The 15636-nt window shown below is 39.1% G+C and overlaps 1 protein-coding gene across 1 annotated transcript in view; it reads left to right on the top strand.

Annotated features, from left to right (window-relative positions):
• ZCCHC24 (zinc finger CCHC-type containing 24) overlaps positions 1 to 15636 on the top strand; it is a 103344-nt gene that overhangs the window by 15781 nt on the left and 71927 nt on the right. The window contains exon 2 of the mRNA XM_063405942.1: positions 904 to 1104. Coding sequence (XP_063262012.1) covers positions 904 to 1104 — 201 coding nt within the window. The remainder of the gene's footprint in view (positions 1 to 903; positions 1105 to 15636) is intronic.

Here is a 15636-nt window from a genome sequence, read left to right as displayed (position 1 = left end):
ATATGAAATGTGTCCCACCCATGTGAGGATGGAAAGGACACTCAGTAGTTGGTCCTACTTCTATAGTGATTCATTATGATGTTAATTTTTTAAAGAGTTTTAATTTTCTTTTTGAACTCCACAATGCAGTTTCTTTTGGACCTTAGGCGGTTAAAGTGAATTAATCCTTGTTATCTCCATTAGGGAGAACACCTATTTAGGTGTTGATGGGTTTCCTGCTGTTCTAAAACTACTGAATAGCAAATTAGGAGCTACTGATTTTGATTTGCAGATTGAGAGAGTGAAGATCCTATTGAGATGAAGTACAAACCTAGGTATTTACTGTTTATCAGGAAATGTTTAAATCACAGCAGGTTCCCCCTTAGAAAATCCAAACCAGATGTAGATCTTAATGCATCTTATTATTATTTGAACATAGGACTCTGTGTTGACTGTCTGATTAAGCAGATTGGAAACTGGAAGTTACTTTGCATTTTTCTTGGCGTTCTTTTCCTTTCCCTGACTTCAGTGTTCTTTGTGTAAGTAGTTTAGGACACAAAAGAGTTCTGTTTTGTGAGTTGTTCTTTCAGCTTTTTGCCCACATAATCTAACTGTACTATGAATGCATTATGGTCAAACACAAGAAAGCAATCATTGCTTAGTGGAAAGGTTGGACTAAGAGGACCATGGCAAGCTCAGTGATTTCCTTCACAGTGGGGTGACCAGCTCCATTGCACTGCCACCATGAAACTTCTTTATTAATAGCGTGTATATTGCTCCCCTCAAACATGCAGCCGTTTTCTTTTCCTAAGAAAAAAAGAATCACTTTTTTCCTGCTATTTTTATCCATTCCCTATTCAGATCTTCCTCAGAACAATCCTTAATACAGTACTGTTGTTGCATGTGACTTGTTTTCTTTTGCAGGCTCTGAGCAGCAGTCTCTACAAGAGTGCATCACCTTATGGCTCGCTTAATAACATTGTGGATGGGTTAAGCTCCCTCACCGAGCATTTCTCTGACCTGTCCCTTTCTTCAGAAGCCAGAAAACCCAGCAAGAGGCCACCTCCTAACTACCTGTGCCATCTCTGCTTTAACAAGGGACACTACATCAAAGACTGCCCCCAGGTAAGTAATATATGCTATTCTGGAAAAATCTGCATCAAGATTTTCTTCATTCCTTGACTTAGCAACACAGAATTTGACTGAAATACTTAAGAGTGAGTAATGCTGAAGAAGTATCTTGACAAAGTGCCAAGCTAGCCATGTGTTCTTGCAATCTATTCTTTATCACAATGCCGATGGATGAAGTACACTGTTTCATTTGCCTTGTGAATATTACAGAAGATGTTAATCTAGGCATGGAGCTAAGCAGATTCTGGTAACTTTAAAAATGACCACTCTGTAGTTTTCTATCAGACAGCACTCTGTGTAGTCAGTTTGGCAGTGGTACTTCATATAACAAGTCACATATGCTAAAGGAGAAGAAATGTTATATTCAAAGAGAACTTTGAATCAGTGTTGCAGTAACACAGGCTCCAGGTGTTTTGGGTGCAAAATCTTTTTTGTCCTACAGAGAAGAGGTTTGCTGTACTTTGCAAAATGTGATGATCTTTGACTCCTAGAACTTTTCTCTAGTGACAAAGCTGGCAGTATTTATTTCCTTCAAGAAGAGGTGTAAACCACTGTGCACTAAAACTACTCGCCAATCTACAATTTTTTTTTTCCCGAGGCTCCCAAGCACAGTGTACCAGGTTTCTTAATTTTCTCAAGTTTCAGCTGGATGCAGTTGTGTTGCTGGCTTAAACTTTCACAATTTCAACAACATCCTATGTAAAGTCCCAAGGAAATTAAAATGCTGCCAATACTCTAAAAACACAGATGTGGACATTACCAGCATCCACTTCATTATGACTTTAACCTCCTAGCCTCTTATTGTGTGACTTTCAGCAGAATTAATCTGCTTAAAACTAGTTACAGTTAATTTGCTATTGAGGATGTCAGACATTTATAAACCAAACTACAGGCAGAAAAACATCTGCCAGTAGAGCAAGGTCAGCATGAAATCAAGTCTAACACCAGATGAGTTTTAAGTGTATTCCTCTTGCTGTTATGCACAGATTAACTTTATCATTTTCAGTGTATATCTTTCATTAATTCTAATGAAAATTCTGGAATTAAAATGTTTGCAGTCTTGGGTGTGGCACTTGAAAATATTTTTACTTGTTGTTATTTTCATCTGGGTTGAGTAAGAATTTTCTTTAGAAAAAAACTGAGATTTTCTCCTAGCGAACTGAGTTCGCTAGGAGAACTCTGGTTTATATACTTCAGTGTTTAACCTACTTAATTTAGCATGGTACAGAAGAATGCAAAGATATAATCATGTACTAGCATACATTACTTAGCAAAAGGATTGAAACTCCAACTAGTAAATATGTGGCAGAGGGAGAAACTGCTGTACTGGGGGTGGATGTCTGTGTTTTGCCGTGCTGTTTGAGAAACCAAATTAACTCAACAGGTCTCTTAGCAATCACTATGTGCAAGCTGCAGCTCACACAGATGGTCCTAAGGGAACGTGTCAGTCTTGGAGCAGTAATGTGTTATTTATTTCATAGGTATTTTTATGGTTTGAGGCACTAGGGATTAAACATGTTAGTGAAAATTGAAGACACACACAGAGAAATCCAGGAGAACTGAACAATTAAGGATTGTGTAGGAACATGAATTCTCTTAAATTGCACAGCCTGTATAATGTTTTTTCAGATTTCATTTGTAAGGTCTTCAATTTCTCTGTAAACCAGGAAGTGGAAAGACTTCCTACTGGCATACTCTATGACTGTCCTGTGAGTTTGGGAGGAATGAGTAAAGGACCACAGGACAGGGAAACATCTGCTCTCTCACCACATGCAGTCTATGGTTACAGGCACATATCACATAGCCCCTTTTGAAAATTGATCAGGTTTTACTTGGGAAGCTTTTCGGTGTTTTGCCCTTGCTACTGATGGTGTAGGAAGCTGCTCCAGAACCTCAGTCCTCTCCTAACTAGAAATGTTCCAATTTCTGGGATGAGTGTAACTCGTGGTCACTTTAGAGTCATTTGTTCCCCTGCCAACATTGTCCTCCACTGAAATAGCTCTTATGCCTCCCTGGTGTTTATCTCAGGATGTATTAATAGACTGCAATCATATCCTCTCTCAGCATTCCATCATATCCTCTCCCAGCATTCGTTCTGTAGGACTAACCAAACCAGGTTTTCTCAGTTTCTTCACAAAAAGCATACTGACCCTCTGTTCCCCTGCCCTTCTCATGGCTGTTTCCTTGTGCTTTCCATCTCCCTGCACGTGCACAACTACACGTACACGTGGCATCCAGAACAGAGCTTGTGTGTGCCTTCTGCTGAAGGCTGTGTGCACGTTTCTCTTTATGTCACTTAAGGGACAGGTGATATGAAATTGATTTTGCTTAACTGAAGATTTCTTCTAACACAGGCAAGTGCTTTATGGTTTAATCTGCAAGTGCTTTCTTGAGAAAAAACAGAGTTAAGCATTCACAGAGACGTGCACACTTTCCTTATGTTATCTGAGTTTGAGGACAGTTCTACAGAGGATGACCCTACGTACACAAATTATGTTCAAAACCTTGAAACACTGCACACGAGAAGGGAGCACCAATGACAGGGTCAGGCTTTTGTCATACAGTTCCCATTTATCACCACCGCTTTTGACAATAACTGATTTCCTAATTTGAATATTATATACACTGCTAAGTATCTTAGGGTTTGATGCTTAGTTTTGCTAGTGCTGTCAAAAATAAAAGTTATTTAGCAAATCCTACTGAAATATGGGCTGTAGCTGTGTGTTTTTAAAGTGCTTAAACCTGGATAGAGAAAAGAGATAAACTAATCTGATCTGGACAAAATGCATATCAATAAATCATACAGTATTTTTCTTTTGTTTTTATGAAACTGCCTAATAAGAAACACATTTTGAAATGGGGAGTTTTATGAAGGTTTTTCTGCATAGCAAAGAAATTGTGTAACAACTTTAGGACTTCATATCCTCCCTTAATTCTGCCTGTTACTACCACTGGAAAGACATGTTCTTTTTCTGTCATTGTAAAAGTTGATGAAAATGCATGTATCAGTTCAGATTTATATCTTAAGTGATGATCATGTTCCAGGGGGTTAAATAATTATAAACAAAATTTGCCAGGTTTAGTATTAAAGTACCTCAGGTACCTGCAATTTGCAGAATATTGTGTTCACAACTATGTATTTGAAAATTGAAATGGGATGTAGCAGACTTCTCTTATTTTACCATGTAGTTTTTGTCATACATTGTGATAGAAAGTAGTTTTTTCTGTTTAAGAAACTACCAGAAATAAGAGCAATGTTATAACTCTAATTCATCATTTCCAATTTGCCTACATTTGCAAAAAGCTTTTGTTGCAATAATTGTGTCTAATAAAAACCCAGCACTTATCTTTAGTATCAACTTTATAGCATACCTACATTTTTCCAAAACTAATTTGTGAGTTTCAGTGGCTTACACAATAACATCTTACTCATACCTCTCTGATGTTCTTGCACATACAGAATTCTCATTGACTGGAATGAATTGAAAAATGTGAAGAGAATAAAGGTTAAAAGCAGTGTTCTTAATATAGCACTGCTCTTAAATTATCATTGACAGTGCCATAAAAATAAACAAGATCTTTCTCTTTAAATAGCATAGAAGGTAAGGAATGAGAGTACTTTTCCTATCTGGTTTACTGGTGGTTGATTGCATGATATATAAATATATATATATATCTAGATCTGTCAAAACCTTGTATACTTATTTGTGTACCCAGAAGTACTGTACCTATGCCTGGCAACCACAGGGGTTTTTTTCCCCTTACCAGGACAAAGACCAATGAGTTCTAGGCCAGTAATGTTATAGATATATGATCCTTTATGAATTTGTTTATGTAAAGCAGGTGTAGAAATGATTAGAAGACCTTTTAAAAAAAGTTACATTGTCTCTTTTCAGCCATTATCACTTTATCCTTATTTTTAAAAACTATAAAATATAAACAATGAGTTCCTTTGTACCAAATGTGGCCTATTGAAATGAATCTTGCTCCTTTAAATTGTAAGAATGTTATTGACATGACTATTCTTCCATGATGTCATCAACCCAAACTCAGACCTATCATATAAGTTTAATATGCAAAAAGTATAGAATAATAGGGTATGGTGTTAGATACAGTCTATGTGGACATTTGTAAAAAAAGCACCTAGTTCACATTCTAAGATGTTGCTGAGTGATTGAACCTTTGCCATTTTTCAAAAACCTACTTTGGAAAGTAAATACAGAAATCCTGGACCTCGTTTATTGCTTATGTCATTGCAATTGTTAATTTAATAAGCAGCAGCAGAAGTCCAAGTTCGGAGGTCCAGCAAAGCATCTCTGTATTCAGAATTTTCAAAGTGCTCTACCTGGTGTTCTGCCAAGCACCAGTTCCATCTATTGATGTCTCTGTCCTAACTGTATTCAAATACTGTGCCAGTGTCAGGCTCATGGAAAAAATCTTTCTGACAATTCCTGTAAATTTCTGCACAGGCAAGGAATCCTTACCTCATGGTGATGTGGTGGGGAGATGGGCAAATATCGCTGTTCTGCAGTCAAATTTCCATGCACTGCCACTGTTTATCCCAGTTTCTGGGAGGCAGAGGAATGTTGCACAGTGTGTTTCCCAATTTTACATTGTATTTACAGAGGAAAATGCCATGTGCATGCTCACAGAAGTACAGACATGCTGCAGACATACATGTAATGGGAAACCGTCAGTCTGTTTTTGCACTGCATGTTTAAACCTGTGGCTGAAATGCATGGCACGGTCCACAGTAACGTGGCCAACACTGGGAGACTTTCCACTGCCAGCAGTGATCTTTGAAGCAGATCCTGTAACACTGAAGTGCCTTGAGAACACAAATTCAAGTCAATGGGAGCAGTAGGTAATTGCTGTGGCTGCTTGAGTTTGCATAGATTTGCTTTTGTGGTTTGATGCAGGATGTGGAAGAAATCAGTGTCAAGCGGGTTTAGTCCTTTCTTCCCAGCCCCTGGCTCGGTGTGCAGATCATGCTGCCCCGGAGCCGTCCCTCCCTGCGGTCAGATCCAGCGGATCCCTGGCAGCACAGCTGCTCAGCAGGCAGCTCTGGCTGCGAGACTGGAGCAGCTCTCATGCCTCAAACATTCATCTGATTTGTCTTGTGCCTTACGGTTGTGCAAGGATCTCAGAGGTGCATAACATTCAAGGAATTCACAGCTGTGATTTCTCCAGGTACCGAAGGCTAAGATGGCAATAAGGAACAAACTAGCATCTCTACAAAATGAAAAAAACATAACTTCTTGGTTTTTAGCTCAGAAATCTTATTTTTTTAAAAAAAGGAAAAAAAACCCAAACCAAACCAAAACAAACAAACAAACAAAAAAACCCAAAACCAAACAAATGTCTTGGAATTTATCTTCCTTTTAAAGTAAAAATGAGATTTCAGTGAGCTCTGGAATTAAAGGATATCGCAGACCTTAGAAAATCCTAACATTCACTCTGAAAATGTTTTTGACAGTTGCTACATTTTATATTTTATAGTAGGTTTTTGGCTGTTGTGTGACAGCCTCCAAATAAATGTGTCTTTTCTCTATTGAACTGAGTGAAATATCATTATTGTTACTCAGCTGCAGGATGAGAGGTTAATCTCCCCATAATTGGAGGAATCTGACACTGTATATGGCCTCAATTTTTCAAGTTCCACATTAGTTTTTGATGACAGTATGTTTGATGGCATTTAATCTGGTGCTGTACAGGCCTCCCCTATTTATGCTACAATTCTGTCAGTCTAGAGAGATACTGAAGTATGCCTGATATAAATAAAGCAGTATTTGAATCATCAAAATTAGTATTCTTCTTGCAGAGGTAAAGATGAAAACCCGGGACACACAATAAAAGAAAACAACAGCTAAATGTACATCTGGTGCAGTAGCACTGGTGTAAGGTCAGTGCTGAGAGAGAACCTGCTAGCCTGGTTTACAGGGAGGAAAAAGGTGTTAAATCTCTGCTATAGGTAATTGTTTTCAAACTATGTGTGGCACTCCAGAAAAATGTCTATATGTCTAGCCCCTTCATTCTCTAGCTTTGAAATATGTTTAGATAAATACTCCATTTTGTATAGTGCACATTTCTTCACCTACATATAGTTTTATAAGAAATTGTAGCTTTTAGGTGTTCATTCTGCAATATTTATGCACATACTAAAATTCCACATTATAAGATAGTGGATGAATGTGAGGCTCTGAAGAGTCCTCTATTCACAATATGATAATTTCATTTATTCCTATTTTTTAATTGAGAACCTGCATTAAACTATTATAGATGATTTAGACTTGGCTAAGAATTTTTAATTTTTTTTGTCACATGGAGCCACTTTAACAACTCTATGATATTAAATATACTACAAAATTCATTGCAGGCTGTTATTTTTTGTTCTCATATGCTTGAACTTAGCTCTGCCAAGTTTTCTCAGCATTTCTTAGATTAGCTTAATATATTTTTTCAGATATGTTCTACTTTTATTATGAAGACTTGCAGAAATCTTGTAACCAAAGTACAGTGGGCTATAAATTGGTCACATCCACCTTACCTCTGAAAATGTAAGCTGTTTAAGAGTCTGAAAGATCAAAGGATACCCATTGTGCACTGTTTTGGAAATTCTCAATAAGCTGTGCACATCACAGATTCAAACCATTTATGAGAGGCAAATAGCTCAGACAGCTGTACATGAGTAGAGAGGATCTGAAGAGCCTCGTTTTGGGAGCATGTTCCCAAAATTCTTGTTTTAAAGCTGTGTCTTTAGTAGGTTGCATTTATGTCCAGTGTTTTGATAAACTGTGTGCTTTGAAAAGAAGATACTGAACCTTAACACACTGAAGTAAGAACAGTTGGACAGTGAAAAAGAAAACAGAAAATACCTAGTAAACTGTGTCTGTGCCCCTTTCCTGTCTAGCACACTGCTTGACATCACATTCCCAAAAGTCTGGAAGTCCAGCCAAACCCAGGCTCCTCCTTCAGGCCATGACTAAGCCGTTATTGCTGCGGTTCAGTCTTCATACACTAATACGAGTTCAAACAGGGGTTTTTTATCCCTGTGGGAAATGCAATGCAAACAGAGGTGATAAAGGCAAATACTCGGAGAGAGCAATGCTTGCCTGGTGTTCGTGGAGTGTCCACCTGGGGTCCCAGGCCCTGTGTGATAGTTACCAATGGGCTGTGTGACAGGCGTTGGATCATCCACCACAGAACGGGATTTCATTTCACTGAGGTTTTCCAACTTGTTTTTATTCACCCTTGAATCTCTTTTGCATATTCACTATCTAGATAATTTCAAGCCAACTGGCAACTAGCAACAAGATGGACTTCAGGAAAAGAATACTGTTTAAATGCAAAATTATAAGGATAGCTGGCATTTAAACAATAAAGTTTCAGCACTGATAAAGCCTCCTCTTGCTCCAGGCTGGGCACAGAAATTCAGGATAAAGTGGAGAGGGAAAAATAATTTTGGGGTCTCTGAAACATGAGTTGTGCTGAAAGGCTGAAGGAACAATGTTGTTTGTTCCCACAAAAAGTCACATTAAAATTTTGCAGATATGTAGAAAGCCTCACATGAAGGGCACAGTTTGTTTTCCACCGCCACTGCTGATGAGTCCAGTATTGGACTTCAGCTAGGCTGCTCTAACTGTGAGGCCTTGAAATAGAGTGCTCTTGATCATTGGAGGGTTTCAGAACAGTGTAGGTAAACATAAATCAAGATTTGCCCTGGTGATACTGTCCAGGGACAAGTGAGGAGAACATCCAAAAGCACCTCCCAGCCTTGTGTTTCTGTTATTGCATATCTGCATGCTAATTCACTATCTTAAACATGCATAATTTATATTTGAAACCCATGCACAATAACCCAGATCCAAATCCTGTGCAAGTCACTGAGAGCCTTTTATAAACTCCTTTGAAGTACACTGGACATAGCTATTGCACTGGTCTAAATATGAACTCTGTTTACTAACAATTTAGTATTTGCTCAGTTTGCAGTAAAACTCCTCATGAACCCTAATTAGGTGTTTAGCTTTGAAATTAGTACTGAGAGCATTCCTCTTGAGGGGGAAGGTAAAGTCTGGTTTGCAGCCCTCCCCAAGCTGATTTATACATAAGGTAAAGAGAGAACTAGCAGGTCAAACCACAGTAGTTTATCAACTCCTCATTCGCACTGATAAGGAGTGAATGATGGAAAATTAAGTGAATCATTTTTTCTGACTTCATAAAAGTATTTTGGTTTAGTGTGAAATATAGGTTGTGGAATTTCCATTCATGCTTGGAAGCGTTGAGATCTGACTGGACGAAGTCAGAGTAAACCTGACCTGTACTCAGTGTTAGTCCTTTGTGCAGGAGGTTGGACTTGGTGACTTCCCAGTGCCTCCATCAAATTTAATCCTAGGGTGATTTACAAAAATTAACTAAAAATTCATGCTCTGCAATAAAAGATCACTGTTCTTCAAGATATGTCTCCCAGCTCTAATAGCTACCATAATCCTTCCTCACTGTGTTTTAAAATAAAATACTCTTGCAAAATACAATACTGCTAAATCATAAAAGTAGAAGCAAACAGGCATTTGTTACAACATCAAATACAGAAAAAGACTCCTCTAAACTTACCACCTGTCAAAATGTCCATACACAAACACTTCCTGTAAAAAAGTAACTTTATTTAATCTATATTTAAAAAATTAATCAAATAACTTTGTTTTTTTTCCCAAAGGAATTTTCTCATAGGAAAATATGTTTCAACAAGTTGTTCAGCTGAAAAAGCAAAAGTTGAAGCAAACACCTGAAGTGGAATTTTTTCACTTTGCAACAGCTTGAATTTGTTTTGCAAGAATTTGTTCGGAAATGTTTCCAAAGCTTAATTTACCCAAAATGAACATTTATGTCTTGGTGTTTCTGGTTGGAAATTCCAGAAATTTTCACATCTGCCAAATGTATAAATATTTCAACTCGCTTTCCCAGCTTTAACTGAACCTTGTTTCCCTGCTTCTCAAAAATGAAAATGCGTTTTCTGATAAACCACATGCCCAGTTACGGAAGGCCTTCAAGGTCTGAGCAGAGGCTGGGGTGGTGTCATGGAAATGGGAAATGCTGAGGAGAAAGTGACTGGCAGGGGTGTGAACTGCTGTGTCTCTCCCTCCCTTTTCGTTTTAAGTTACTGTCCAGAGGAGGAAGCTGGCAAACAGCAAAAGCAGTGAACAAGAGCAAATGGCTAAAGGCAGATCAGCAGTTTCTGCTGGCAGCAGCCTGCAGTGGCAGCTCAGCCCCTCCTTGCTTTCCTTGGTGCCCCAGGACAGTCAGTAGATTGTGAGGGCACAAATCCAACCCGGGGGCCCCCTCTCGTTTTCCTGCTGCCAGCATGCACCAGGCAGTCCTGCCAGTCCCTCCCATTGTATCATTTCCCTCAAGAAATTAAGATACTAAATGGAAGTTAATCCCTATTCCATTTCCCTGATGTAGCACAAATACTGGTGATATTCTGCTGTATCTGGCTTGTATCAATAAATGGAGAAGGAGCCTTATATAGCTATAGAAAGGTCTACAATGAGATGTGAACAGAGTTTCTCAGGTAACTCTTATCATCTGTGCCAGGTAGGATTGTAGATATCCTCAGACTGCCAGAGAGAGAGAGATGGAAGTAGGAGAGGAGGCAGCACTGGATGGGTCAGGAACACAAGGCTGTGCTGTGCTGATACAGGGAGTGTCAGCTCCACAGAGGCTTGGGGCAAACTTAGAGTAAACGTCAATCCTTAACACTTTCTATTTTATACTATAATTTTTCAGTCATGTTACTGATAGGGCATTGTTATTTAAAGAGGTGTTCTGCAGGTTTGTAGAAGTTTTTTTCTTTAAGACAAAAAAATGAGGAAAAAGGTTTTAAGACCTTCTTTTTCCCAAATGTCCTTCATTTGGCAGGAAAGCTAAAATGTTTGTATAGTAATTAGAGAAAACAAAGAATAAGCCTTTTATTTCAGAGCCTGGTCAGTGCCAAATTATTAGCTAAAGCAATAAAGCCCATATACAGGCACTTAAGTTGAAACATTTGAGGATTTTAGCAGCAACAGCAGACATTTTGGAAATGACATAATCTTAATAACTAGTTTATCCTCAAATTTCTGACTGATTTTCCACAAGAAATTTGGTACTCTTTGTTTCTAACTCATTCCCTGACTGTGCAGAATGTGCACAGGAGTACAGCAGCACCTTCTGAGATCTGTATTATTGAGCCCTGCGAGTAATTATTTTTTTTATTTTGGAGAGAAATAACACATTTCAACTATACTTCGACTTAGCCTCAAGCTATAATCTTGGAAATGAGTTCAGAGTAACCCTGAAAATTTCCCAGGCTCAAAGGTTTCACATAGAAAATCGTGGTTTCAAGTCCATTTCTAATTTTAAACCACACTGCAGGTGTGCAGCTATAGTTAAAACTCCACAAGGGCCCAGGCAAATGAATCCTTGCACCTGAGCCAGGCTGCCCACACCACCAAGAACACCCAGCCCAGGTGCACACCCAGCCCTCCCAAACACTGCCCTGGCAGTCTTTAAGGAAAGGAGACCCTCAGAATGCCTCATGAGAGCAGAGATAGTTTCTGAGATGATTTTATATAGAAGTCATGTTTTTCTTATTCTCAGACTCCTGTTTACACAGTTGTAAAAATTAGAAGAGCAAAACATGGGGAAGAGAAAGGCTTCTTTCAAATAAATGGCAAACAGGAAGGCTTTCCTAGAAGATCAAAGGAGATTCATCATTTAAGTAGAAAGGTGGCTTTGATTTAAATAGTTCTAAAAACAAAATGAAATACTAGTCATTCCAGACCTGCATTTTGTATTTCCTCTTTTTTCTATTTCTTCTGTAGCAAGTTGGAGTTCTGCTACTTAAAACAGACTTCTGTAAACTCTGGTTAAGGAGATTTAATAGATTAGAATAAAAAGACAAACCTCACTGCTGTCTTCATAAGTTTTCTCAAAAGTCAGTAAAAAAATCCTCCTATTCTGTCTGCTGTCCCAAGGCCAGATTCTCTGTACACTTTATGGACAAACCAGCACCAAAATGGTTGAAGTGGCTTTTGTGCTGCACTTTGCCACTGGTCAAAGTGTTTGCACAAAACATGAGAAAGAGGAAAATCAAATCAAGCCCATGAATTGTCCATTTTCCTTGAAAAGAATTAATGGTATAAATAAAGGCCCTCATCTCTATCCTGAGGTGCGTGATGGGAAAAACATACTGACCTGCATATCACGTGCCCCAGGCATGTACTTTTCCCAGGAAAGGTGGGATCCATATCTCCTGAGGTAGCATTGAGTGCTGTTACGCACATGAAACGAACCATACTGTGCTTTTACAGCATGCTACTCATTTTTGCATTAGTGACCCAAAATTTTTATCCATTTTTAGCTAATTTGGGTATATTACACGGTTGTATCCTATGTGATGTCATGTGGTCCTCAAGTGTGTAGGTGAAGCCCTCAAGAGGGGACAGAGACCTGTCTCAATTCTATATGAAATTTTCTTGAGATGATTTGCAGGTGATTTGCAAGTCCAAAGCCTGACTTCCATGTTTTTCTCCAGCATTTTTTCTTTCAGCTTTTCTCTGGTATCTGTAATCACATTGCCCTCTCAGCTTTCTAACATTTTTAAAATTTTGCTAGATTCCTTATCCTAGACTCATCTGATCTTCTAAAACATGACCAAAACCCTTTTGTCAGTCCCCCTTTCTCTGTGTGACCCAGACACAAATGATACTTGGTCTCCTCATTTTCTTAGAGCCTGTAGAAGACAAGGCTGGCTGACTAGATAGCGTGGCACTCTTGGTCTGGGAGCCAGATGTCCTGCACTGGGAGAAAGAAGGATAAATAGGTTGTAAAGGTGGATATTGTATGCCAGCAACTATCAGCCTTAGCAAATAAGATGAGCTCTTTCAGTCACCCAGAGGTTGTTGGCGTAGCACCGTGTACAGCACTGACAGAGTTACTGCTTCTATTACTGTTTTTGCTGTTCTGCAGTCAAAGTTATGCTTATTAGTAACAGTCTGACTTTTCAGCCACTGCTAACACTCCTGTTAAACTTTAAAAAAAAAGGGGTCTCTCTTGCTGCTGTTGTTTACAAAAGTCTCCTAAGCGGCAAATCTTAACTGTAATTTTATGGATGGTTTGTGATAAATTATTTCCTTTCATACTCTATTGAATTTATTTAAACAGAAGGTAGGAGACATGACAAACCTACAAAGCAGTGATATTAACATGAAACTACTGGAAAGGTTTGGTTGGGGTCTTTTTACAGACTGACATATATAAGTCAAGAATACAATGTTCTCCTCTATAGATGCTTGGGGTAGAATATATCAAATATTTGTGTGTACAGCTAATATGGCTGTAGTGCTTGCGCTGAGCTCACAACATGACTCACATGTTGTGATTGTTTGCAAAGCTGGAGAAGACAAGGAGGCATTTTTTTTAGCATTAACGTGATTTTAACTCTCATCTGCTTTCTTCTGAGCTGCCATTCCTGATTCAGCACGCATGAGTTTGCTAATGAAATCCAGATGTCAGACGAAAAAACAATAAGCTCTCCCACCCTTGTGGTGGATCAGGTTTCTCAGAGAATGGAAAAAAAAGAATCAGGAAAGATTCCTAGAATGTCTGAAACTTTAGACTTCAGTGTGTGTTCAGAGAGCGGAGGGCAGCAGGGGGATGGTTTGAAGGTAAAATTGACAGTAAGTCAAGATTCTTGGTGCAAAAGTGAGAAGAAATTGAATGATTGTTATCAGTTACTATGAGCCCTAAACAGATCTAGTATATCCCAAAGTCATTGCTGCTACTGAAGAATTACTGAATAATGAAATAATTCATTAACAATGAATAATTAAAAGTGGTGTCTTCTATAGTTCCAATAGCAGTAGGATGCATCAGGGTTTGTTTTGACTCTGAGAGGCGTCTTTCCATAGGCACATGTGAGGCATTGCAAGCTTTCCTCATTTCAACTATATTTGACTCCAGCCAAGTCACAAAGTGCAGCTTTGCTGCAGGAAGTTTCCTGTGTGACTGAAAGCAGAGTGCTCCACAGAAGTGGCCTCCTCTCAGTGGCTCCACCTCTCCCAGATCTGTCTGACCATGGTGCTTGCAGACTTGGGCGTGTTCTGCCTCTGCTGCAGGCCACTGGCCAGGCTACTTCTGATGCAGAAGTCCTGTAACCTTACTCGTTGAGATGTAATCTGTAGATTTAAGATTTTTAAATGCCACAGCTTCACATCTTTGAGTACTGCATTCTTTTTTGTGGAACACTGTGATTAGACCTGTTATGATAGAGGTAAATCTTGCAAGTGTCAAATGGCACAGTTACTCATGGATGCTGCTCAGCAGTAATTTAGCATCTGCACAGGCTCTCTGCTGTCAGACTAAACAGAGCTATTTGAAATTTGTGCCTCCTACAAAAGGAGCTGTTCTGTAACTACAGGCCCTTCAAAGTACACATTCACTACTATGTATTTGGCCTAGGTTATCAAGCTGTTCATTATTCATGAGCTGCTCTTATCTGAACTGTGATTCACAGCAGTCATAACTTGTGTTGATGGATGGTTAGGAGCTGGGTCCAGTGTGCAGACTTTGCATTAGAGCCTGTGTTGTTTTAACCAGTTCCTCTGGTAGTTGTGCACAGAGATTCAACAGGACGACTGTGCACAGAAACCACAGTGGGGACCAGTGGCAGAGTCACTGCTTGTGAAGGGGGCAGGCTAAATGATCCTTTCCTGAAGGATGTAAACCACCTCAAGTGCAATCCCTTGGACTTTGCCATTCTTTTTCATGAGGAAGAGCAGTATCTTATGAAAGCATCGCTCTTCATAAACATTTCTTATCATCTATTTTCTTTCTGCCTCATAGTCGTCTCTGTTACAAGCCCCTGATACATTTGATGTCTGATAAGGGCCAAAAGCAGAAGCTATAGAGATAAGAGCCAGGGAAGTGAGAGAAGTGAGAAGACAGCTGTTGCCTGAAGACTACCAGCTGTTGAAAAACAATCAGAGGGCACTATACAGCATCAGCCTAAGGTTACTTAAATAGTCTTTAGCTACAAACTCTAAAAACCTGCTTGTTTCAGTAGGAACTGAAGACAGATAGAAGCAACTTTGAATGGTCAGCCTTCAGAAATTTAGGCTGTTGTCTCACTCCAGCAGAATTATTGGAGCACATACAAAGGGTCTGACCCTGCTGACCTCATGTTCTGCATCATGTCATACCTTCTCTTTATCTCACCTCCATTCTTGAGATTCTTTCCCAATCAATTCCTCTCATTATCCAGCTACTAAAGGTAAATCCCTCATTTATTTTCCAGAGTATCCAAGATCAATATTTTGACCTATTCAGTCTCCTTTCCAAGGTGCGAGAGAATTAAGGCTGAAGAATGGATATTTAGCACACTAAAACAGATGGGGAATGGAAAGCACAGCTCTCATATTCCTCGTATACAGGTCCCAGAAACACAAGCCTTATCAAGCTTTTCCAAACTCAACCCTTTTTCCATTATTT

The sequence above is a fragment of the Prinia subflava genome, chromosome 9, assembly GCF_021018805.1.
Source record: "Prinia subflava isolate CZ2003 ecotype Zambia chromosome 9, Cam_Psub_1.2, whole genome shotgun sequence".
NCBI lineage: Eukaryota > Metazoa > Chordata > Aves > Passeriformes > Cisticolidae > Prinia > Prinia subflava.
The sequence above is the reverse complement of the archived record's forward strand: the minus strand, read 5'-3'. Positions and strand labels throughout refer to the sequence as shown.